The 26,638-nt window shown below is 41.0% G+C and overlaps 1 protein-coding gene across 1 annotated transcript in view; it reads left to right on the forward strand.

The window, feature by feature from the left end:
* The first annotated feature begins 614 nt into the window (after positions 1-614).
* Positions 615-26,638, forward strand: part of AFF3 (AF4/FMR2 family member 3) — a 273,293-nt gene continuing 247,269 nt past the window's right edge. The window contains exons 1-4 of the mRNA XM_041468410.1: positions 615-698; positions 8,395-8,423; positions 11,332-11,452; positions 16,714-17,574. Of these exons, the coding sequence (XP_041324344.1) occupies positions 615-698; positions 8,395-8,423; positions 11,332-11,452; positions 16,714-17,574 (1,095 nt within the window). The remainder of the gene's footprint in view (positions 699-8,394; positions 8,424-11,331; positions 11,453-16,713; positions 17,575-26,638) is intronic.

Below are 26,638 nucleotides of genomic sequence, written 5' to 3' on the forward strand. Positions count from 1 at the left end.
TACTCATCTTTGTCATCCTGTGAAGTTTTGCTACTTTTGCTTCTATGTCAAGAATGTTTTTTAATAAACACTCTGTTACCTCTCTACTGGTAAAGTGCTCTTAGATCTGGCTTAACGATTTAAGCTAGGTTTGAAGTAGGAAGGGGATAAAGTCAGTCTCAATAGAGATGAGCCTAGGGGTCACATGCCGGTGTTGGTGTGAAATCAGTGGCCCAGCTGAAGTGCAGCTGCACCAGAGCAGCGGGATGGGGACAAACCCGAGGAGCTGGCATCGGGAAAACTGCAACGAGGTCACTGCCACGGGGATGACTGTCACAGCTGGAGTGCTGCAGTGGATGGCTGCAAGCACCTCAGAAGGGACAGACAAGGAAGGAGGGGTGGCTCTGTGCATTAGGGAGTGTTTTGCCTGTAGGGAACTGAGGAATAGTGATGATAAGGTTGGGTGGCTGTGGGTGAGAAAAGGAGGGAAGGCTAACAAGGGAGACATCCTGGCTGGGAGTGTGTTACAGACCACCCCACCAGGATGAAGAGGCAGATGAAAGGTTCTGTGAGTGACTGGCTGGCATGTCATGATCTCTGCCCCCCTGTTCTTGTGGGAGACTTTAACTTTCGGGATGTCTGGTGGAAACAGCACAGCAGAGAGGAGGCAGTCGAGGAGGTTCCTGGAGTGTGTGGAAGTTACCTTCCTGACCCAGCTGGTAAGTGCCCCTCTGTGCGCTGCTAATGTGCTGTTCATGAGCAGAGAAGGGCTGGTGGGAGATGTGCTGATCAGAGGCCATCTTTTGCATAGTAATCACAGAATTATATTGTTTTCATTTCTTGGTGAAGTAAGGAAGGTGGTCAACAAAACCTCCTCCCTGGACTTTCTGAGAACAGACTTCAGCCTGTTCAGGACACTGTTCAGAGAGCCCCTTGGGAAACAGCCCTTAAAAACAAAGGAAGGCTGGGCATACATTAAGACAAAAATCTTCAAGGCACAGAAGCAGACCATCCCAATGTGCTGAAAGACAAACTGGCAGGGAAGAAGAATGGCCTGGCTGAATAGGGAACTTCTGCTGGAGCTCAGGAAAAGAATGAGAGTATGACCTTTGGAAGAAGGGGCAGGCAACTCAGAAAGAGTACAAGGATGTCTTTAGGTCATGTAGAGAGAAAATTAGAAAGGCAAAAGCTCAGCTAGAATTCAATCTGGCCACCACTGTGAAAGATAATAAAACATGTTTTTATAAACACATTAACAAAAAAAAAAAAGAAAAAAAGAGGACTGAGAAAAATCTCCATCCTTTACTGGATGTGGAGGGGAACATTGTAACCAAGGATGAGGAAAAGCCTGAGGTACTGTTCCCCAGGGCTCAGTCTTGTGGCCAGCCCAGTTTAATATCTTAGCTAATAATTTGGACAAGAGAATTGAATGCACCCTCAGTCAGTTGCAGATGACACCAAGTTGGGAAGGAGTGTTGAGGGAGAGCAGGAAGTCTGTGCAGAGAGATCTGGACATGATGGATCAATAGGCTGAGGCCAGTTGTATGAGGTTCAGTAAAGCAAAGTGCCAGGTCCTGCCCTTGGGTCACAGCAACCCCAGGCAGTGCTAGAGGCTGGGGCAGAGTGCCTGGAAAACTGCCCAGTGGAAAAGGACCTGAGAGTGCTGGTTGACAGTGGCTGAATGTGAGCCAGTGTGTGCCCAGGTGACCAGGAAGGCCATGGCATCCTGGCCTGGATCAGCAATAGTGTGGCCAGCAGGAGCAGGGCAGGGATTGTCCCCCTGTGCTCAGCACTGGTGAGGCCATCCCTTGAATGCTGGGTCCAGGTCTGGGTCACTTACTATAAGAAGAACATTGAGGTGCTGCAGCAGCTCCAGAGACAGGCAGTGGAGCAGAAGTCCTGTGAAGAAGTGAGCTGAGGTTGTTTAGCCTGCAGAAAAGGAGGGTCAGAAGTGACCTTATCACTCTCCACAACCACCAGAAAAGAGGCTGTGTCCAGGTGGGGATCGAGCTCTTCTCCCAGAGAACCAGATCAGAACAAAAGGAACCTCCCTCAAGCTGTGTCAGGGGAGGTTCAGGTTGGATCATCAGGAAGAATTTTTTCATTGAAAGGGTGGTTAAGGGTGGTTGGAAAGGTGTCCAGGGAGGAGCTGCAGTCAAATGTTCAGGAAATGATTGGATGTGACACTTAGGGCTGTGATTTGGTTGGCACGGTGGTATTTGGTCAAAGCTTGGACTTGATCTAGAAGGTCTTTTCCAACCTCAGTGATTCCATGGCTCTCTAATTCTATGATTCTGATCTTTGCTTTTGCTACTTTAAGTCAGGTCATACCAGGGTGAATTGTATGGTAAAAGTTTTCTACCAGTTGCAGAGCTTTCAATTTGTGTGTGCCATGTGAAGTATACCTTGGAGTATTTAGCAGTCCTGCAAATAGCTGTGGGTAGATGGATCACTGTACAGAGCCCCCTGGAAGGAACAGGCTACTTAAGTATCTTAAAAAAAAATGGGAGCAAGGAGGGATTTTTTTACTCTAAAAGACCTAGAGGCAGAACATATTTTTTCACATTTTTCAGGGCACTTTTAAATTTATTTAGATTTTATAAAGTTTCAGGAAAGTCTTAAACTTTCATTAGGTTAATTTTAATGAGTTTTATTTTTTTTTTATTACTGAAACTAACACTGAAAATCTTTATCGACTGAAATCTAGTTTTCAGCAAACATATCAAAAGGAAGTTCAACAAACATTTTAAATAAAGTATTAAACACTTACTGCAAAATGTCAAATAGATTTTTAAAAGGCCAGAATTTTTTCATTACATTTTAAAAGTTCAGAGCATCCCTAGAAATCAGGCATTGATAAGTGTAAATTCAGTTTATGGCACCATTCAGTCTGACCAAGACTGGATAATGTATAATTTATGTATAATTTACCTATGTGTGCACATTCTCTACAGAGATGAAAAAATTTTTTTAAAAAGCTATAATTTTTGACTAATTATGACTATAAGAAGCCTAAAGAAGAAATGCAAAGGAGAAGCAGAAAGGTCACAGGCTTGGCAGTTTGTAACTGGAACAGTTTGACATGCATAAGGGTATAGTGGAAAGCAGAAATCATTGTGCAGGGAAACAGGCACAAGGGTGTTGTCTGACATCTTTGGCAGGGAAGCAGTGTGAGAGGAAAGTGATCGGATAGCGGAATCTCCAAGTTAGGTAAGGCCTTGTGTAGCAGCAGCCCAGGGAATTCACTGTTAGGTTAGGCAGAAAAAAAATTGTTCTCTCAGTTGAGAGCAGCCCTGAGGAGAAGGACTCGGGGGTGCTGATTGACAGGAAGCTCAGTGTGGGCTGGCAGTGGCACTCGCAGTCCCCAAGGCCAGCTGTCCCCTGGGCTGCACCAACAGCAGCGTGGGCAGCGGGGCAAGGGAGGGGACTCCGCGCCTCTGCTCCTCCCTGGTGAGAGCCCACCCAGGATACTGCACCAGCTGGGTCCTCAGCACGGGTGGGATGTGGACTTGCTGGATGGAGTCCAGAGCAGGCCATGAAGATGATCGGAGGGCTGGAGCACCTCTGCTGGGAAGACAGGCTGGGAGAGTTGGGGTTGTTCAGCCTGGAGAAGAGAGGGCTCCTGGGAGACCTTATGGCACCATCCAGGACCTAAAGGGAGCCAGCAACAGAGCTGGGGAGCCTCTTCTTACAAGGGCATGTAGGAGGAATGGCTTGCAAGGAGGAATGGCTTCAAAATGAAAGAGGGTGGGTTTAGCTTAGAAATGTAGAAATTCTTCACTATGAGGATGGCAAGACAGTGGAACAGAGTTGTGGATGCCCTGTCCCTGGAAGTCTTCAAGGCCAGGTTGAACAGGGTTTTGAGCAACCTGCTCTAGTGGATGGTGTCCCTGCCCAGGACACAGACTTGGAACTAGATGGTCTTAAAGGTCCATTTCAACCCACCTGCTGTAGTGGATGGTGTCCCTGCCCATGACACAGGCTTGGATCTAGGTGATCTTAAAGGTCCCTTTCAACCCACACCTTTCTGTGATTCTGTGGTTCTGTGGGCTGTTTTATTTTTAAAATACAACATAAAAGTGACATTTACAAAATTAAATTAAAGGATATTATTGTGATCTGTCAGGTTTGTGCTGTTCAGTCTTAATTTTTTTTTTTAATCTATACATGGGAGATGTGGATGAGGATACAAGAGGAATACTTCGTCACTTCTACAATATCTGTTTCTTGGCAGCCAAGATTTTCACTTGGTTTCTAGAGGTTTTAAATTTAATTTTGATTTATGAAGAAAAAGAAACTCTTTCCAGGTGTAAGATTATTAGCAGTGGTGAATTTTACACTTGTGAATATACCTTCAAAGAATATATTGTTAGATCAGTGCAAAATTAAAGCTGTTGTAATGTTCTGTTTCTAGCTTGGCTCAGTGTTGTTTTAAGATCTTCAACCATTTTAGGCACTTTTGCTAGCAGATTTAGGTTATAAAAGAAAATAAGGCATTGAAAATAGGATTATCTATTAATACAGAGTGGTGAATTTTTTAATATCCATTTGTAATGTAAGTATGGACTGGTAAATTTTTACCATATGATGAAGTTATTTTTCCTGAAACAAAAAATAAATTAGAATTATGTCTCAATTTCTGTCATTGAGCAAACCTTCACAGAGGGAAGAAAATGTGCTTGTTTTATCTGTAGCGAGGCTGGAAGAGATACTCTTATAAAAGCAGGTGTTGAACTAAATATGATTTTTTAATGTTCCTCTGTTGTGATACTCTGACTCAACAGCTTAGGTCCCAGTCTTAACTGCAGCCCCAGGTCTTCTCAGCACCTTGATACATATTTAAAATTCAATCAGGTTGCATGTGAAGCACTTATATTTTGTGAATGTCAGGTATGAGTGCCTGTAAGGTAATAACTGCACCCACAATTAGCCTTTCCTTGGTGCCTTCCACTTGCCCAGTATTAACCCTCAGAAGACCTGACCCGAACGCTGCGATGCTGATTTTGCAGATATGATATGTATATATTCATTTGTTTGGTGGATGCAATATATCTGCCCCTGAAAATACAGCTCCCTGTTTTGGACTTGGAATTTCCAGGCAGATAATTAAAGTAATCTCACACCTTCCAGCCTGCACCTGCCACCGTGCGAGAGGCTGCCCCAGCTCAGCTTGCCCTGATCGTATTCATGTTTGGTCGGTAGTGTTTCATGGCTAATACAAATCATAAACAGGCTGTAAAAGCTGAAGCGTCAATGAAGCCTAGCTTTAAAATTGCTGGAAGCTAAAGTTTTAAAACTGATACTGCAAAGTGAAAAATGAAATTTAACCAGGCACTTTGGTGAAGGAAAAATAATTTATTGGATGTAAGATGAAAAGCTGTGAGAGTAAACATCAATCTCATCTTAGACACATGTCATTGATTGATGTTTGCTCTGTGCTGCTGCCTGGAGGTAAACTCTTTGAAATAGCAAAATAGGTACTTTATCTATCTGTGGATAGGAGCACAGTTTGTTAAGTTACTGCTTTTTTGAGACCCTGCTACATCTTTATGTTCAATCAAAGTGAAAACAGTAAATCAGAGTAATTGCTTTACCCCACGGCATTCCTGTTTGTAAATGGGAAAAAATACTGTAAAAATCCTCAAATTAACTTCTGCTGTTTAGGATAGATAAAAGGTCTAAAAAAAGCCAGTTGTTGCCTAGGAAGGTATTTTATTGACTATGACACTTGTTCATCAAAGGCAGCTCCTTTGTTGTAATTTAACTGATAGTTCAAATATCATTAGGGAAAATATTTAATGCTCAAAAATGAAAGGTTGCCAGATCTTGCCATAACTTGGAGTTCTCTATACCCTGTCAGCAATGAGTTTCCAAACAGATACCATTTATGCTTATCTGGAAATGAAACTGGTATCCAGAAATTGGTCAGCAAATACCATGGACATGAACAGTGAAATAGAACTATGTTAAGCATGGCGATTCAGCAAACCAGACAACCTCAATTGTTGTAATTAAATCATTAGAGTTAGGCCTATTTTCTAAAAGTGTTTGAGGCTTTTGCCTTTACAGGAGCTCAGTCTGACTCGTCCTTTTGAGTTTTAAAATATGGCAGAAATACAGGAATGAGGGTACATTAAAATTCAGAATCCAGTTTCTATTTTGAATTGAGTTTCATAATCACTGTCCTGCATCAGGGCTGGGCTGCTTTTTTATGGTGTTGTGTAAGTTTTTCCTTTGACTTACTCTATTTAGCTACTTTGGCATAAATGTAGTAATTCAGGGGAGAATTAGACTATTAAATATTTAAGAAAATGTCCTCACTTCAGCCTGAAATTTAGTATATTGATTTGTGTGCCAGATTAAAATTTGTGGGGAAATGTTGAGAATAATCAGTAAACCATTTTAAAATTTATTTTCTTGAAATATTGCCTGTTTTCCACGGCTTTGAAGCAGTCCTAGCTTTGTTCATAATTCAAAAATGACCGTGTGCTAAAATTTAATTTCAAAGATATATATGTCCTTGCAGAAAACTTGTTCACGGGTCTAGGTTTATTCTTGAAATGCACATATCTTTTAGTCACTTACTGTATGGGTTATGTTTTTGAGGTGGGGGTTTTTCTGTTTGTTGGGAAGATGATCAGCACAGTGCTGATGTGGGCTGCACCCAGCAGCTTGGGGACGGTGTCACTCCCGTGACGCCAGGAGTGGGAGTTGTAGTCTGATGACGTTTTGATGGAGCTTTTTCATTTCCTGATGGAAGAAGAAGGGTCAGTTTAAGAACAAGTGGGGAGGTTGACAAAATCTGGGAAAGAAGCTCAGCCCTGGGAAGTAGGTCTTCCCTAGCAGAGGACTGCCAGGAGCCCACAGGAACTGTGGGTTTGCCCGTTTAAGAAATAGCTGTCTGTTAGCATGAAGCATCAGCTCTGCTTTTGTAATTAATATGTCTAGACTTCAGGTTCTGAATGTTTTGTGCTAAGTGCCACAGGTAGCTGCCAAGGTGAAGGAGATCAGCCTCCTGGGTAAACATTAACTGGAAACAAACAAGCTACTCCTGCTAAATATATATAGCAGTATTTATGTGCATGGGGAGGTAGAAGGAAGATGTGAGTTTATATGGGTGTGGCAAAGCCCTCACAATTCAGAGAATAATTAACTAAGTCTTTGGACTGGAAAATTATATTGGAAGGTCTGGAAAGGCAAAGGCAAGATTGCAGGGTGCTGCCAATGATGAGTTCAGAAACTGTGGCCAGCCCCCTTCCTTTTCAAGAAAATAAAATGATACCGAGAAAGGGGAGCACCAGCAATCTCACCCTCAATTTACCTACCTGTGCCTTTAACAGCCTCAAAGATGCCAGCTGTTAGGAGGATCTTGTAAGAGAATAACAGTACCCTTCCAGAATCTCCCCTTCGTGATGCAGCAATTTTGTGGTTTCTGAAAAGGTCAAGCAGCATCGTTAATGCACACCATGTAATTCCTCTTGAAGGTGCAGTGCTTCGTTTGTGGAAAAGGACATCTTCCTCTGAATGCAAATTTGGGTGTTCCCAAACTGAAGGACAGGAGGATATGTTGGTGCCCTGTCACCACCTCATTCATCATGGAGATGAGACCTTTTTATTTGAGTTGCTCCAAAAAATGATATCTGAGCAAGTCAGGAATAGAGTGCTTAAAAAAAAAAGAAAAACAAAAAGAGGAAAGGAAAGAAAAGGAGATTTTTCAACACCTAAAACTTAAGCTTTTTATATGATTTTTTTCAGCCTAGCCTGAGACAACATAACTCTTTGGACTTTGTAGGAGATTAAATCCCAGCCCCAGGTTTTTCAGGTAAAATTATTGCTCTGCTCCTAGGCTGTCCCCTGAGCCATCTCTGTCTATTTCTAATTAAGGACTAAAGGAAACTGCTCCTTCTGATGGCAGGAGTAGCATGAAGAAAGCTGTGAGTGTTTCTGTGGGGAGGCTGGTGCCACTACACCCTCCCACCAGGAACCAGCACTCCTGGGCTCTCCTCTGCGGGCTGGTCCCACAGGGAGCCACGCTCACCGTGGGCATGGCCAAAGACTGGGGACCATCCAGGTGATCTGCCAAAATGTATCGCAGCAGATCAAAATTCATTAAACACACCTACTCTGAGATGTTTAGCAATCCTTTGGAAATCTGATCTGGCAAAAATCCAGGACACACGGAAATTGTTCCGTGTGTCCTGGAAGAAGCAGAGGAGGTAGGGGTGCTGTGACCGGGGTGGTGGCCGTGTGCTGAAAGCTCTTTGAGCCTGAGACACTGGCATTTAGGCACAATTCATTGGTGTATCCAGTATGTGTCTTGGCAGATCTTAGGGCTGAGATAAATCAAAAAAGCAATGAGCCAAATTTGAGATAATTTAATTTCTATAATACAACCTTTATTCATCTATACTTTTGCAAGAGTTTGACTTGTTGCTCACGTTCTGGTTCATGTCCTTTAAACATGAATTAGAAACAGATGCAACATTTTAAAAATAACAGTATACCATTTAAAAACTGTTTGAATTCACCTTTTGGAATTTGACCTGTATGAAACAAATATAATGACACTGACTTTTGAGTGGTGAGTGTTTGCATGTTCTTTGGCTCCAAGTCTTACAAAACTGAGCATGCATGCTGCACATATATATGCATATATCACTCACATATGTACACATGCCCCGATGAGGAAAAAGTCATGAGGTTTTCATGAGCATGTTCTTCGTGGCTTAGCTATTGAAACAAGACACACGTTAAACCATTAAAAGGTACCTCTGGGATTGTTTTAAATTGCAAATTTAAAAAAAATAAAGAAGAAATCTATTAAAAAGAATCATTTTCCATTAACTGAAGTGTTTGCAATAAAGACTATTATAGCAGTTGGCAGTATTCTCCTTGAACCAAAACAAATAAATACATTTGGTGACATACGTTCAAGGAAATGTGATTGCTGCAATGTTCATGCAAATAAGGAGCAGCTTCACAAATGCTAGACATTTTGCCATCTGGTATTACCAAAGGAACACAACTCTCAACTTGTAGCTCTTCCTAACTTACTGCTTGTAGATGGCATATTAGGCATTGTCACACGGTTCTGACATTTGCATAATCATTCTGAATTACTGCAGGTTGTGCATTGCATTGCCAGCAGTGAATTCATTTGAGAAGGGGGTTCAGAGACCTGATGACTTGTATGGCTTCATCAAATATATCTCTGTCCAATAAAGGGATAAAAATGTTGTTTCAGTTTAGAACTACCACACCAGTGAATTTTTAAATTTGTATGAGGACTAGTGAAGAATGTTGCACTTGTTTACTTCCTAGAAATTGGGTAGAGACCAGTATTGTAATTAATCTCAGGGAAGCTGCCCTTCTCTATTTGGCTGCAGACTAGAGTACAAATGCAAAGCATCTCAAAGAGTCAAGAAATTCTGGATGGGAACACATAGCTGAGGATGAAGTTATAACCTGATCTCTTAAAACTCCAGGAAAACCCAGCCTAACAACAGTTATTAAGCGTGGCAGAAAGTCTAGTTTAGACACAGGTGGTTGTTAGCTGACTCAGCTGATGGGAGTAGGCTCGATGGCACAAGGTAGTAACTGAAGACCTCTGCTCTCACAGCAGTCAATGACAACTGCTCTGCCTCTGGTCTCAGCAGCATGTGCAAGAGGTGTTCTCACTCCCAGGAGCCCATGGGGAGGCCTTCACCATCCCCTTCTTACTGGAAGAAGGCATTTTCCATGCCCAAAACTCCATCCCTATGATGGCCTCCTCATTACGCTGCTTTTCAAGTAGAGGGTGTTGGAGTGAATAACGTGCATTGCTCATGAAAGGTATGGGATAAAAACCCAAAAACTCTCAACCACCTGTAAGTGGTTGTAAACAAGGTGGTGTTTGGATGCTGTCTCCAACCTGCTGTGCTGAAACCCTGTTTTTCACAACCAACCCCTGTGTTTGAGAGCTGTGCTCGGCCCCTGGCATCTGCCCCCAGACCCATCAGAAGGCTACTCTGCAGTCCTGTTCGAGTTAGCAGCATCAACAAGAGAACAAAAGGTTTTCTGTTCATTTAGTGACTGTTGAGGCATTGTTCTTAAGTATTAATAGCATCTAACATATCCTGTGTATTTTCAGCTCTCTCAAGTCCCGAATTAGAATCAGATAGCTGTTGGCCTTTTGACTGCCTTGCCTGAGGCATACTAGGTAGCATCACGTGGGTAGCCAATGCAACATATGTTTTGCTAACTGGGAAGCTGGTTAGCAAGACAACGTTTATCTTATTAACACATGGTGCACTTACATGACATTAATACATATTCCTACTTTACAGATTTACTGTGCCAGAGGAAAAACTTTAGCTGAGCTAAGCAAAATAGGAATCAACATACTTGTCACATTGTCCTGAAATAGCATGTTAACTTTGTTAGACATGTTGGCTTCCTTTGTGAGGAGAATAAAACATAATAAACTGAAATGTGTAAACCTGAAAGGTGTTGTTCTGTAGAAATTCAGAATAAGAATTCTCTGGTTTATGTTGTCATGTATTTAACTAGAATTCTGAAAATAAAAAAAGTCAGTTATTATTCTGAATGTTTATATTGGAGCTAAAGTTGTTAATTTCTAAAAATTAATGCTGTTGTGTAATGCAGTGATTTTATTCTCTCTCCAGATACACTCTACTAGCCATACATACACTGTTGTGCCACTATTCATTTATGCATGTTCTGTGGTTGTGATAGTGTCAAATCCATCAGAAAGAGGAATTGTTTCAGTAGTAGTTTCACGACTTGGCTGATTAGCAGAGATCAGAAGAAGCAACCTAACTGTGGAAACCACTACAGCATATAGTTTTAACAGCTCTTTAGGGAGCTAGTTAATGAAAGAATCACTACAGAAACACAGCCATGTGAAAAAAAGGAGCATTTTCATACAACACTCAGAGGATATGTCATAAGTGGGAACATGTTCATAATTTCTATTTACTCACAGCTGTAATTACCATCTGCCTTAAGAGAACTTCTAGTCTTTGTCAAAGTTGCTTAGATATTTCCTTTGTCACGTTTCAAGCAGAGAAGTTCTGTACAGACTAGATCCTGCCATGTGATTTCTTTTTTATTTTTCTGTAAGAATTTAATTATCTATTCTCTGTGTGAAGGAAGCACCAGCATTCCCAGAGACCTGAACCTCCCCAGCCTACTTGAACTGGTGTTCATCTGATTCATGTTTGTGCTTATTTTTGCCATCTGTCTGCAAAACAGAGTTCTTAACTTTTAAATGCACACTGGTTTATATGTTGCCCTCTAATTTTTAACTCTTAAAAAACTATTTCTCTTTTTTCTTTTTTTCTCTAACTCCAGTGTCTATGAGCCAGATAGAAACGTGCTGCGAAGGAAGGAATGGGAAAGGAGAAACCAGGAGGCCCAGCAGGACAATGGCGCGTTTAACGCGAGCTATTCCCTCTTCAGTGAACCGTACAAGGTAGATGCTTCCCAGCTGGGCGAATCTTTGTTTATTTATTTATTCCACAGTACAAAAATGTAGCCTGCAGAAGGCACTGTCCAGGTTTCAGCACCCTCCCACAAGTGCTAGCTTCCCAAAATTCAAGGAGAGCATGCATGATTCCCTGCAAGTCAGATTTTTATATCTATTTATATTTATGTATGTGTAAAAGCGTCTTCTAGTGTTCAGCAGCACACAAGAGTGAAATAAACTAGAAATATCTCAGCAATATTTGAGATGGAATTAAAACTAGGAAGTGAAGCTGAAGGTATCGTGGTTTTGCAATACTTAGAAGAAAACAATTGTGTAAGACTAGTGTGTGAAGGTTAAGCAGTACTGTAAACATTGTGCCCTGGCCAAGGTTATTGTACTGAAATATCCTTTTTTTCCCTATAAGAATTACCAGACAAAAAATTGTCTCCTATACATGTTTTTCCTCCATCAAAGGCAGAAGTAGCTTGGGAGTGTCAACTCCTTGTGTTGTTCCTCATGGTAACAGCAGTTCGTTGAGGCACAACTGTCTTTCATCACTCCCTGTTGGAAGGTCAAGCAGGGCCTTTTACACTCTGCACAAGCTTGAAAATGGTGAACAGGACCAGAGAGCAGTGTCCCATGGGGGCTGCTTCTCTCCCTCAATTTACCCAATGCTTGCCTGTCTGTATCAAACCATCATCACGTATTTTCTGCTGTGCCTTTCCAGAAATGTCCAAGTCACTGTAACAGCTGCCACATTGTGAAGCCTTTCCCTCCATACAGCATCACTTGCCCTTGATGCTTAGAGTACTTTAGTGTCTATTTCCAGGAGACCTATTTGGAACCTGGCACCTGGCTTCTTCTTTGACTTCCATGCTTGTGTTTTAATTCTTGTGCTCTAGGGTCAGCTTTCAGCTTGCGCTTCTTCCAGATTGTTGCTTGTATTTAGTCCCTAATAAAAAAGAAAGATCTACCGCTTTCAAACCACGTCCCTTGAAGGAACACAGCTCTGTCTGCCTTGAGGTTGACCTCCAGCTGCCCGGATTTCAGATTCATTACAAAGGCATTTAGAAGCCATGTCAGATGTCTTGAACTCCTCAATGACCTACTTGAAAATGTCTACCGTGAGACCAGTCAAGGGCTAATCCATAGAAGAAAGCCTGGAAAGCATAAGTCAGCTGTGTCTTGGCATTTCTTGAGGGTTGTGCTGCAGTGATGACTTAATAATTTTCCATTTGGTCCAGTCAAATAGACCACACACAAAAAGGACCTGGTCTTTTGCTGTGTCCCCAGTACTGTTTTGTCTGTGGTGCCACAAGTTGGTGGTCCTGAAGCTCAAATCAGTTATAAAAGTGGTATCACTTTGATTATTACTTCTGTGCCAGAGTACCGACTGTCATGACACAGTCATGTGCCATGGACACACCAGCAGTTTCTGAGTAAGGTTGTCAGAAGGCACCTCTGTGCAACCACGTATAATTCCATCAGCTGTAATAGGAGTGGATGAAAAATCATTGGCGTCTCTAGAAGCAGAGAGGATACTGAGTGGATAATCCTATGAGGCAGCCAGGATAATGGCTCCATTCCTGCTTCTTACCTTTAAACACTGTGTCCTTGTTTTGAACAAATGTGTAAAGAGGGTGCTGCAGAAATACATCCTACAGCTAACTTTGTCAAGGAGACTTGGGGAAAGGCAAAGCCCAGGACAGTAATATAACTCACAGCTATGTTGGTGTGGCAGAGTTGCTTGGGGTGATCAGTCATTCTGATAGTATTGGATATCAAAACTTTTATCAGTGGCATACTCTGAGTGTCATGTATGCACTGGCAATGGACCGTTGGGCTCTCTGAACTAAGCCAAGCATTTGTGAACAACCTTCAGTGCAGGGGAAAAGAGCTGTGGCTTTTTGATCTTACTGTGGAGAGAGCCTAACTGCAAAAGAGGAAACCTTTCTGCAAAGCAAAACTGAAACCCTCTTGTATTCCTTTTAAAGAACATATTCACCTTTTAGGGGTTTCCAGAGGGGAACGAAGAGCAGACATTTTATAGCAGACATTCACTGCAAGCTCTTATTAAATTCAGTATTCCACTGCTCAGCTTGAAAAACACAATCTAAAGTCAAAGGATATGCTATTCAGAGGACCATATCTGAAAATCAAAGGCAGACTGGAAATCTCTTAAATCTTACGTCCTCTCTCACCTTGACATGTATCACTCCTACTGTAACATTGAATTTTCTCAAAAATCCTGACTCTTCAGGTTGCCCCTTATCCTGTTCAAAGTATCCATAGCAACCCTCTATGAAGGATGACAGGAAATCCAGTATCTTTTACATAAAATCTGTTTTATAGGGGAGTGAAAAAGTAGGAAATTAGTTCTGGGTATTTTCTGGACAGAATACCTTGCCCCATTAACTGTGTAAGTATTTTTAGTGAAGAAAAAAAATTCTGCTGGCCTTCCATGCAGCCATCAGGTTTATTTTTAGAAGTGTTATATGTTGTCATCTTCAAGTGCTTGGATTTGTCTTGCATTGCAGAAGAATATCAGAGCACTGTAAATTAGACATGTTTGCACAGAATGCTTTTCCTACTTACCCATTTTGTGACCATGTTTTCCCTGTGGGAATGCTTAAATAAGGCCAGCAATATTTCAGAAAAGATAATAGGACAAACTAATGCTCATAACAAGTTACCTCAGATCCCATCATGTTCCCAAGAGGATGTAGGTGAACTGTCCTGTATGAGATCAGCTCAACACAAAATCTCACCTGAAGCTGTCCCCAGTGCATATTGAAGGAATAAACAGCACAGACCAGTTGTCAGTGTAAGCCATGACACCAGTTCGCTGCAGTTATTCTTGTGGTTATCTGGGATCTCTCAGTACGAGATGTCTATGTGCGACCTTCACATCACATCCATGTGGAAGACAACACAATGACTTCTCCGAGCCATCAGTAGTCTACAGAAAATCTGCCATTAGGCTTTTGTTTCCTTTCCATCCCCAGAGCAGCCATCATAAAAAACAGACCTAGGGAAGTTGGACTTCTTAGGGGCAAAACCTGAGCACAAATTTGTTTACATTCACGTAGCTAGAGGCAGATGGGTGGAGAGCTATCCTCACAAGATGTCCACGCTGTGGGAGACTTGTGGGTGCCAGGAGCCCCGTTCCATTTGGTGGTCATTGTTGCCATGCTCCTGGCAGGGAAAGAAACCTCACATATACTTTGGCTGAATAATAATGAGTACAGGCCCAACAGCAGATTTCCCACCATAGAAGGAAGCTGAAAAAATACTTATCTACATGGTATCTACACAAGATGGAAGATCCAGTGAAGCATAATGAGATGCGCTGGGTAACAGGAAAGTTTTCTATGCATCCTGGAACACAATTCTGCTGGTCAAGGAGATGCCCAAGTGTAGAAGTTATTTCATTGACTTCAGGAGACACGTGATGGTATCTCCAACCTTCTTTCTTTTCAGATGTATGTGATGCTTCCCACATCTTTAGCCTCATTAATAGTTTCCTCTTCTTTAGGACATTGATGTGATTCCTGTTAAGTGAAAGAACACCCTTTTTTAAAGTGACTTGCTATCTGTGAGTCAGTCCTTCAAATTTTTTTCCATACCAGGTTATTATCTTTGTAACAGTAACAGCCTCATGTGCAGAGAGAAGATCAGGCTGTAGTGGTTGAGTCTTTAGCCATGTTACTCCGAGTTTCCAATGCAGTGTTTCAGGTGCAAGACTTTCATGTTCTTCCCTTCCTATCCCCCCTTCAGTATATATTACTGATATATATATTTAGCTCTGTTAGCATAGTAACAAAAACATATCAGAGAGCTAGGTGTAATGCATTTTACAGGTACAAGGTAGTGCCCTTGAAATTTGAGGGGAAAAGTTTGAAGCAAAACAGGACTGCTTCTACTGTTAGACATAAGAATGCTTCCACTGTAGACCTCTAAAAGTTTGCATGTGGCAAGCACAGCACTCATGTACTTTGCAGTTTTGCCTGGGTTCAAGTTTTCTACTAGGACACCCTAAAAATAAAAGATTCAAAACTGGGGAGTTTGCCTTGAATACCTTCCCTTCCATACCCCCAGTTTTCCAGAGTAACTGATGTGGTTGCTACATCTTTAGTGTTTTTAAATGTAGCTTTAAGATGATCTTCTCCACTTCTTTACTCCCTTCTTTCTCCTTCTTTCTGTTTTCCTCTAAAACAGAGTCTTGAGGTCTTGAGATAAAAGCTTGGCCTTCTGAAACCAGTAGGGGTTTTCCCATGCAGACTCCATGTCTGGAAGAGAGAAAGGAGACCTCCACTGCCTCTTTACTGTCTTCCTCTGAAAACATAAAGCAAAGGATATCACACTCCTGAATCTTGGCAGGGTTCAAAAAACCTCTGCTGTAAAAATGCTAATGATACACCCTATTGCTTACAGTGGCTTTTTAAGCACGATTTTTCAATTTTTCCAGTATGTTTTGTTTGCTTGTTTTATTTCTTTGTGAAGCTTCTGCCTTTTCAGTCAGGAAGTAAATGGATCATTTTTAAGACAATAATTAATCTTGAAGGGGAGGAAGGGTGGCTGTATTCCCCTGCTATGCACAGCAAGCACTGAGAAATGTGAAGAATTTGGCAAGGGTTCTGTTCACCTTCTTTTTTTTTTTTTTTTTACAAGAGGAGAGTGCCCTGGAATGAGCACCCTGTCAGAGCATTTTTAAAGAAGGGACATAATCTGTACTTTTCTCATTTCCCACAAGCTGTTTTCAAGTCACCTCAGAGCATTTGGCTGGCTTAGACTGACAAATTCATTCAGCACTTGCATGGGATGTTGTGTGGCTTCCCAGATGGTTATGAAAACTTAGGCAGGCAGAGGAAGAAATTGGGAATGCAGTGTTTTCATTCATGACTGAAGGAGAGCTTGCACTGGGCTACAGGAAAAGTTTTATCATGGTCAGATTTAATCCAAACCATTCTGTGCAGTTGCAATAATAAATTTTCCAGTTTCCAGGTAATATACTTTAACTACAGCATGATATCTGTGATAGATTTCTTTTTTTATATACTCTAAGGCCCTTTATAGCTTTTCCAGTTCAGGGTAGATTTAAGATGTTGACAAGTGTCTTCAGAGACAATAAGGATTTTCTATTTCATCCCTCAGCGCTGCTGCTGAATAAGGCAGTCTTACTTCAGTAAGGATTTCAGCAGAAGCATGCAGGGAATTTTGTTTTTCTTATGTTGACTGTAGCAGAACACTTGATTTTTGTTTTGCAGACTAACAAGGGGGATGAGCTTTCCAATCGCATCCAGAATACTTTGGGCAACTATGATGAAATGAAAGACTTGTTAACTGACCGGTCAAACCAGAGCCATCTCGTTGGGGTTCCAAAACCTGGGGTTCCTCAGACATCTCTCCCCAAGACTGATGAACACCTTCTGGCAGACTCGAGACCACCACCTCCTCCTCCTATTTCCAGCACTACTTCTTCCACACCAGCATCCCTAGCTGCTCAGCAGAGCAAAAGTACCACAATGGGCTGGCAGAAGGCTGGGCATAATGCCACTTCAGATGGCCAGCAGAGAGCAAGCAAACACGGACACCGGTCACTGGAGTCGCACAAGGGTGACTTCAAACTGGCGAGCCAAAAATCCAATTTGGAGAAATTAAAACACTATGCATCAAGTCCCACCTCCTCCTCTTCTTCCTCTTCCTGCTCCTCTTCCTCCTCTGCCTCCTCTTCCTCTTCCTCCTCCTCCTCCTCCTCCAATTCTGCCCAGCAGAGCTCGCTGAGGGCCACATTAGGAGAAAACACCAACAGAGTCCAGCAGCCAGCCAAGATCAGTTGTAGCTCAGAAGGAGGAACCAAAGTCCAAGAGAGGCCAGCAAAGCATGGTGGGGGACACTGTGTCCAAAACTTCCCACCCTCTCTAGCTTCAAAGCCCAGTCTGGGTCAGCAGAAGCCAACAGCTTATGTAAGGCCAATGGACGGTCAAGACCAGGCTCCGGATGAGTCTCCAAAGCTGAAGTTACCAGCAGAGAGCACCAAGTCATATCGGGGAGTGCCTTCCAGCAAGCCTGATTCAGCCAGGACCAAGTCAAAGATCACCAAGTTCAGCATTCCTAAGCAAGAAGAAGTAAGTGTTTTTATATTTCTTATGACATACCCCCACGGATGGATGGATGGATGGATGGATGGATGGATGGATGGATGGATGGATGATGCCTTATTGCACGTGTCTCTTTACATATTTTTAACATATTGATCTGCATGTTGATATTTTTGGTGACATTGGTATAGTATATTGCAAATAGCAGCCTCACAGTAATTAAAAATATCTTAACAGCAAAATGCTCATTGTCTTCAGGACCAAAACACTTCCCACAATGGCACATTTTCTAGTAGTATGTGTTATTTCATTGTCTCTTTCCAGAGTGCTCATTTATAAAACCTGATTTTTTTTCCTGGCAGGTGCATTGCTTCTTGCTGTTCATATTTCATTGATTTCTTTCTCTTTGGTAAAGATTAAATGAAGTGAATGTGACCAGAAACAGTTCTGCCATTCTCAATGTCAAAGTAGTTTCACAATCTAAATAAATTACTTACACTATATGAAATCTGTGGAATAGATGAGAATAGAGAAATGAGACTCTCTTTTTAGTTAATATTATCTGTTTGTGTTTCAAGCCAATTTCTGAGAAGACTGAGGTCTCCTTCTTAAAGAATTTCCATCTGTAGAAACCTGGTGTAGTGGGTCGACCCAATAAACCTGGCCATGCTACAAGTAGGAGAATGTGTCTGAAAGAGCTTTTAGACAACATTTGTTTATCAGCAATAGATATAAAATATGTCTGCTTGGACTTACGGTACATTCATTTATTTCACATTCCTTTTATGCCAGGAGGACACTTTGCTTTACCACTTTGACTGTGATTGTCTGTTTTTTGACTATCTGGTCTTCTTTGATGGGAAAGAAGTGATTCATTTTGGCAGAATAAAGGGTGATTTTTTTATTCAAGGGTGTGTTCAAAGGCCTGTATGCCAGTAAAAAGATGGCCACATCATTCTCTTTTGCAAATTGATAGAGGAATGAATTCGACAATTTATAGTATTTATAGGACTATAGGACTCTATTTGACTGAATCACTGTGACTTTCTCAGAGAAGAGGCAATGATTGTTTACTCTTTTTTGACAGCTGTGGTGTGTCTTGAGATGTTTTAAGTCTTAAAATTTTGTTTCTGGCATTGTTAAGGGAGAGGAAAAATCTAATTTTTGGTGGAGTTCTCTGGCCTCTTAATGTCTGTTTTTCAGAAATGGAGTTGACTCTTGTATTCCCCTTGGGTTTGGTTTGGGAAAGAAATCTCTCTGGAAGCAATTATTTCTGTGATTTTTCTCTAAGTGAAAGTTCCATCAGTTCCAAACAACATGTAGGTGATATGTTGCTCCTGAAAAGGGGTTGTTTTAGGCTCTTAAACTAGATCTTATAAGCAAATTTAGCATTCACAAAGTGCTGTAATTGTGCAGATAGATCAGGTAACGGCAGATAGTAATATCCATTTAGCTTTTATTACCTCTTTCAGACTTGTGCTTCTATCTGCAAGTGGGAAGCGCTGTTAGAATTAAAGATGCCTGTGGCAATTATCTGACTCTTTCAAATTTCCCCCCTTTGCATGTATGCAATACTCTAAGGATTAGTATGGCAAGGAGTTCTGATAGGCAGTCATTTGTTTGTCTGAAGCTCAGGATTTACCATTTGCATTCCAAATTCGTCTACCTCCGGAAAGAAAGATTTAATTTGTTGTATGTAATCCATGCTGCTGCATAAGCATAAGTTTATACTGCAGTTTCTAGATGAGGAGACATAGTTGAGATCACTTTAAATTTGTTTAGATACTGATGGCAATGTAGACTATAGTATGAGAGAGTGGACTGCAGGTTACCTACTAAAATATTCACTAATTTCTCACAGATTTTATGTGATGCAGTGTTAATAAAACAGTATTTGATAACAGAATATAAACATTCAACTGAAGTTGAAGGAAGTGGACCAAAAGCAAAAAGATTTTTATGAAAATTTATGGACAAATTTCTAAGAAGAAAAATAGTAGGTACTATTGGTGTTGGGGCTTGAAACTGGAGCTAATAAAAGACAATGTTCAGATCTGAAAAATCAATGCAAGACAATGGACCAGCTATTTTTCATTTATCCTGATATTTTCTTTGTTCTGACTTTTTCAGTCCCAAGTGGCACAAGCTGAAACTGGTAACCCACTGCTATTGCTACAGGGAGAAATGTTAACCAAGACTGAAAGTTTTTTATTGAGTGTTGCCTAATCCACCCGCTCTTTGATTTTCAGTTGGACTTCTTTTAATTTCAAAATGTTTTTCCATTCCTATTATTTGTATCATAAATCCTCCAGTAGAATTGTGTAAGAATTCCCATCCTTTTTTAAAATTTCTGCTATTAAACTCATAAATTTTCTCCTTTACATCAAATGTTTGCCATCCCGCCAGAAGTTGTAAGCTGCTTGCAGCGCAAAAGCTGCCATGGTCCTGTGAGTGTTTGCAGGCAAAATGAGGCCTCTGTTGTTCAGTGAGGCTAAAGGTGTTGGCCAGGACGGACCTAGTATCCCCAGTGGCTGTGGGAAGAGAAGAGATGTCATATGGGATGACTGTGAGGGAAAGCAGGCAGACAAGTAGGCTACAGCAACCTGGAAGCCACATGGAAACAGAAATGAGAGTGGCAGAAAGCTGCTTAATAGCAGCCAGGAAAGAAGGAGAGGGGCAGAGGGCTTGGGGTAGGGTATCTGAAGTGCTGGTAGTGAAATGAAGCTCTGTGTCTGCTAAAACAAAAGGTGTGTGGCTGAGAAGGGCTCGCCAGGGCAGTCGCTGTGCTCTGGGGTTGGTGTGGGCAGCCCTGGGAGGCATTCCTGGCTCCTGCTCAGCTTGCTGTCCACCAGAACCCCCAGGCCCTTCACTGAAGAGCTCATGTCCAGCCAGTCAGCACCCAGCCTGGATTGTTGCTGAGGTTATCCCTCCCCTTACTCAGTATTTCCCCTTGTCTTATCAGTTTATCTGACAGCAGTTCTGGGGCCCCCAGCCCCAGAAGGATGTGGAGCTGCTGGAGCAAGTCCAGAGGAGGGACGCTGAGCTGATCAGAGGGCTGGAGCACCTCTGCTATGAATACAGGCTGGGAGAGTTGGGGTTGTTGAGCCTGGAGAAGGAAAGACTCCAGTGAGATCTTATGGCACCAGGACCTACAGGGAGCCTGCAAGAAACCTGGGGAGGGACTTTTTACAAGGGCATGTAGTTATGGGACTAGGGGTAATGGATTGAAGCTGAAAGGGGGTAGGTTTAGATTAGATATTAGGAAGAAATTGTTTACTCTGAGGGTGCTCAAACACTAGAAAGGGTTGCCCAGAGAAGCTGGGGATGCCCTATCTCTGGAAGTGTTCAAGGCCAGGTTGGATGGGGCTTTGAGCAGTGTGGTCTAGTGGAAGGTGTCCCTGCCATGGTACTGGAGTTGAAGTTAGATTATCTTTAACGTCCATTCAAATCCAAACCATTCTGTGATACCTGTGCACTTCCATTTGTGTTCACCAGTTTGAAAGAACCAGCAGTGGAAAAATAAACACATAATGAAACTAAGTTAAGCTTCCCTGTAAGGACTGGAGAATAAGAAACAGTGTCACACAAAGTGTGTGTGTGTGTGTGTGTGATCAGCAGGATACAAAATCCTCTTCTGTACATTCCATGAGGTTTTCAGAGAAACAGGGCACAGAGTTGGCTGCAGTACAATTATTATTCACTTGAAATAAGATCTCTTGAATACGAATTATAGACCATTACTTTTCAACACATGAAAAAGGTTGATTTTTAATGCAGTTCAATAACTCATTTTATATTTTTAATCAGTTTTGGAAAGTCTTCAATACCTTGACACAGGCTGAAGCTTATAAATTTTTTAAATTGTTTTAATGAGAATAATTTGGATAGACCTGTGTATAGAAAGGTAGCATTTACTCATTTGGGAATTTAATCTTTAGTAGCCAGGTTCATCAGTGTTAACTAGAATCCATACCCAACCTCCTGGTCATTCCAAAATTATCATACTGCTCTGAAGAAATGGTAGCTCAAGTCATCTCAAGTACTGGTATTTCACATTTTGAACTACTTAGAAATTACATTGCTGTAAGTAAAAGCACTGTATTGGATAAAAGGGAAGAAAAATTTGATACCAGTGTATAGAGGAAAAAAGGTAGGGAAATCGAGCGCCTTTCTTTTCTAAAATGTTCTTGAGTGAAACAATAAGAAAAACATAGGGTGGAAAATCATGTTCTTTATATCCAAGTTCTGTTTTTGAATTTCATCTCGTAGGCTGCATGCTGCTTTTTTATTACATTGAAGAAGCCTTATCTATTGTCCTTTGCTTACGTCTCTTAAGGGTTATGGAGCAAAGAAATAGAGGTTGTATTCAAGAATGACTGTGAGTCTAATGGTAAAAAGGAAGATTTGGTTTTGTTAAATTTGGAAACCTATTTATGTGAAATGTAGGTACGGTCATCATGAGGACATTTTCTTATTCACTTCACGGAGTACTTACACAACCTCTGCAGCAGAAATAATGCACTGTAGATTAAAGGTTGAGTTTGGGGTTGGTTTTTTTTTTGGTTTTTTGTTGGTTTTTTGTTTGTTTGGTTGGTTTTTGTTTTTTTTTTTTTTTTTTTTTTTTTTGTTTTTTTTTTGTTTTTTTTTTATTTTTTTTTATTTTTGCCCTGATCTTACTCAGGCAAATTCCTATTTGCCTTGGTAAGATACTCTCTGCAGTCACTCTCCTTTGAATGGCTATATATAGCTATCAGCATCTGGCACACACTCTAGCAAGTGTCCTTTGAATCTGCAATCTCTTTTTTGCCTATCAGCTCTATCCCCACATATTAATGGAAAGCAAAAACACCCCACAACTCTTTCCTCCGTCTGAAAAAAACTTTACAATTTGGCCTCAATGTTGATAATTTGATCAAAATTGGTCTCTTTGAAGAAGATGCATGTATAATAAGCAGTTCCATTCCAGTTAAAAACTGAAGATGCAAGTTCCTATGCTGCTACATTTCATTTGAGAACAGAAGGTCCAGTGAAAACTAAATAAGGAATATAGTCATTATCAGTTCATGCTTCATCTGGAAATTCCACATATCTGGATCTGTAGGACGGTAGAGGGAAAACAGTATCTCATGAGGAAGGATTAGGTTTAGAGGAGATCTGGATAAGTGCTTTTCCTCAGAGGCACAACACCACATCTCCCTGGCTGCAGTGGAGCCTGTTGAAGTGTTGCAGGACTAAGATGAGAATTCAGGTTTTTCTTCTCTACATCCCAGGGTGTTTAATTCTGGCCGAGAAAAGCAGGAATGAAAATAAAAGCACAGTCAAAGATGCTTTTACATGAAAAGGGAGAGAGAGATTGAATGCATTAGCAAAAGGGTCCAGACTTCTTCCGGCACTGTTTCAGGATGCGCCCAAAGAGGCTGGAGACATAAGCACAGAATTAAGTGTGTTGATACTCCTCTGCCATTTATTGACTTCATTGTAGAATTGCAGTGCTTGAGAAGCCAGTTAGCAATCACAGCACTTGAGTACTTGTAAGTATGAGGCAGTTGTAGATGTTTTCTTTCCCAGATGTTCATGCTGCATTTACAAGGAGACACAGATCAATTCATCCCTGTAATGGTAGCACTGACCTTCCCCACAAATAAAGAATGTTTTCCCACGTTAAACAGGAAGAACTGCACAACAAGAGCAGTGTGGTGCAGAGATCCCTGCTAGTGGTGAGTTACTCAGGACCTTCAAGTGTGGGAGGGCTGTGTGTTACTGCCTGTATTTATGTAGCAGAGTTAACAGAGTGGCACTGTGAAGAAAGAGAGTGTTAAATAGAATGGTATTGGAAATGCTCTTAACAAACGCAGTGGAGACAACAATGTGAAAGGTTTTTTTTTATTTGTATAGTTTTCAAATTGTGACACAAGCCTTTGCCTTTCTCACGTTCTGGAGTCTCCAAGGCACAAAACAACTGCGTGTGAGGGCAGCTTCAGTGAACACAGTGGGCCTAATCTCTCTGGTTATTCTTCCATGACAGCTCTTGTAGAATGGAAATGCTTTTCAGACACCTTTACTTTACTTTCAGAGCTCCCTACATTTACTGTTTCTACCCTCAGTGAAACAAGTTTCTTTCTCTTTTGAATTAATTGTCAATATATTTTTTTTTTCTGGGACAGCACTAGCTAAACTTATCTATAGGTTTTTGAAAAGAAAGAATTTAATAGAATAATAATGTCTAAAGTTTTCTATATGGATTGATTACCCTATGGTATGTGCTATGTGTTTGCTGCTATGGTGAATTCATATGTTCCTCATTGTTTTTCATTGGTAGGATGACTATGATCAGGGAAAAATATCTCGAAATTAGATGCAAATTTACAATTTTCAAGGATATCCCTTAATGTTTGCACCTGTTTTTTTTGCAAGTTTTCCCTGAGGTCGTTGTTTTCTAATTATTGAAAACATACTTGAGCAGTTAATTCAGGTCTCTCATAAGCCAGATAAAACTGGTCTTTCCATCTTTTCTGAAGTTGGAAAAGTAGCCACTTCTGGAGTAAGGAAAGCTCAGTGGATGTAAGAATATGATTAATTGTGAGAAACTTGTCTTGCCTTTTAGTTTTTAACCACCCCTCCCTGCCCTCCCCCTTGAGTGGATGGCTTGGTTTATGAATCAGCTCTGGAGCTGATACAAAAGTGCATGCATAAAAATGTCCACAACCATGTTTAATTGCTTCTTTAGTTCCCTGTGGTAAGCACTAAAGTTATTGATGAAGGAAATAAGATTTCTGGAATTACAAACCCCAGATTTTAATTGCACATTTTGTCTGATTTTTTTTTAATCCATTGTAGTGCTTATGATGATAACTGCATGTAATAAAAGTCGTCCTGACCAGAAACAAAGTAGTCTAATAGATGTTCTTTGTAAAATGTGCCTGAAAAGATACATGGTATTGCTATCACTTTTCCACCTTTGGCCCCATTAGCATGGATTGCTCCCAGGCCTGTAAGGTATTCAGCAGCTGGAGAAAGCAACCCTTCTGGATGTGGTTGCAGGAGCTGCGTGCTGGAGCACGGCGCTCCGACCAACACAAGGAACTGTCCTCCATGTGAAGTTTTGGCTGAGCATCTTCTCCCCATCTGTTTCATGGCTTCTTAAACAAAAGAGAGGGTAGAGGTACAGAGGGAGAGCAAGAGTGGGCTTGCTATGAGTTCAGATTACCAGTGAGATGCTTAGGTGGACTCTATTTCCCAGACTCCCACTGCACAGCACTGGGGCATTGTGTCAGCGTGCAGTTAAGGTGAGGAGTCCAAGCCCTTGCTGCTTCTGCAGAGTACTTATGTTAATACCAGCTCACATCCTCCTTTCCAATAATTACAGCAAGGCAGGGCATTTCTGTCTACTCTTCACAATCTGAAAGGGATCATGTGGGATGTAAAGGTGGTTTAGGATACTTTAAATTAAAAAAAAAATCTGTAAAAATTATTTAGCTTCTTTGTTCTGTAGTTTCCCAGTCTTCCATGTATCAGAACGACATGAAAGTGGTACCACTGAACATGCTTGCAGGGGTCAGGTATGACTGATGAGAAAGAGAACTAAAGGAAAATACAGTGAGCTTCACAGATCACTGTTAATTCCAGCTAAATAAATAATGTATATGTGCCGTTTGATGTACAAGGTTAAAGAGATCTCCAGGAACTGTCAATTCATCCAACCAGGCCAGAAGCAGTTAAATTCTTTATTATTGATCACATGTTCACATAACAATAAATTAAGACAATATATGTTTAAATATCTGCATGTTACATACTTTATTCACACTGTGTGTTGTAAAGTTTTTCTTTTCTGTACCACTTCTGAATATGGAAGATCTATCCCTGTGGTATCACAAAATAGCTTCCTAGAAAAGTAATTAACAGGAGGGTGGGTTTTTTTTTCAAGTTCAGAAAAGATATATAACATAAGCATCTGATTTCCTGTCACTCTTGGTTAACTCTGTATGAAAATGGATAGCTTCCAAATTAAAGCAGGCACCGGACTGTCTGGAGAAAAATGCATCTGTAAAGAAATATGTACATTACATATTCATGTTGCTCCAAATCTCTTAATTGTGTTTCATATATAACAGTTGCATGTTCTGAAATATGGTACCTTTTTTATTTCATGGGTCAAAACCAGCATGCTAGGAAGGCTGAGGCTGCTCCTTACATGGTTTAGGACAAGTATTTCCTTTCCAAAATTCCCTCATACATTTCCCATTTTCTTCCCTGCCCACCAGCATGTTTCTCTGAGAAATGAAGGCATGATGTGAAGTTGCTTTTTGCCACATTTTATTGGAAGATAAATATACAGAAATAATTCAAGCCAGTGAGCCACCAGGTATGCATATTGAGAACCAGCATCTTCTCTCAGAACCAAAAATTGCTATTCATACTTCTCTGCATTTACTGCAAATGGCTGTAAGGGAAGCTTATGTAACTAGAAAGAAAGGAAAACCAAGAGCATTTCTTGTTAGCTCTTATCACTAACAGATGTTTAAGGAGAGATGGGATGGAAGACTCTTTGCTTCGTTACTTCTTTGAAATGAGATATTGAAGGTGATTTCTTTTTTTCTTGCACATGCTAACGATTATTAGTATTCAAATACCAGTAGCATAATCTATTGCTAATCGAATCTTGCATTTATTTAAAGGTAGTTGTACAACCACAGTCAAATACAGAGGTAGGTACAGCTTGTGACTGCTGAAACTTTGAGATCTGAAGTAGAAAAGGGGAAGACAGCTGCGAGGTTATTGATCACAGATACAATCAAACAGAGTATTAATACAAAGTGTATAAAATGACCATGATTTGGCAGTTCTGAAATATTTTCCAAGAGGCCTTCTCTGATTTTAATGACTATCTCAGGGACATCTGATATAAGAAAGCACATTATCAGAGACATCTGATACAATAAAATATATTAGCTGGTTAATTTCTGATTTCATGGAAGTAGTAGTCCATGAAGAGCAGAAGTATGCTGTCTAGAAAAAAGGCATGGGATGAAGGACCAAGTGCAGTGTGAGAGGAACAGTTGGGAAAATGCCATTAGCAGATGAAGAATTG

This window comes from Pyrgilauda ruficollis, unplaced genomic scaffold, assembly GCF_017590135.1.
Source record: "Pyrgilauda ruficollis isolate IOZ18807 unplaced genomic scaffold, ASM1759013v1 scaffold22, whole genome shotgun sequence".
Taxonomy (NCBI): Eukaryota; Metazoa; Chordata; class Aves; order Passeriformes; family Passeridae; genus Pyrgilauda; species Pyrgilauda ruficollis.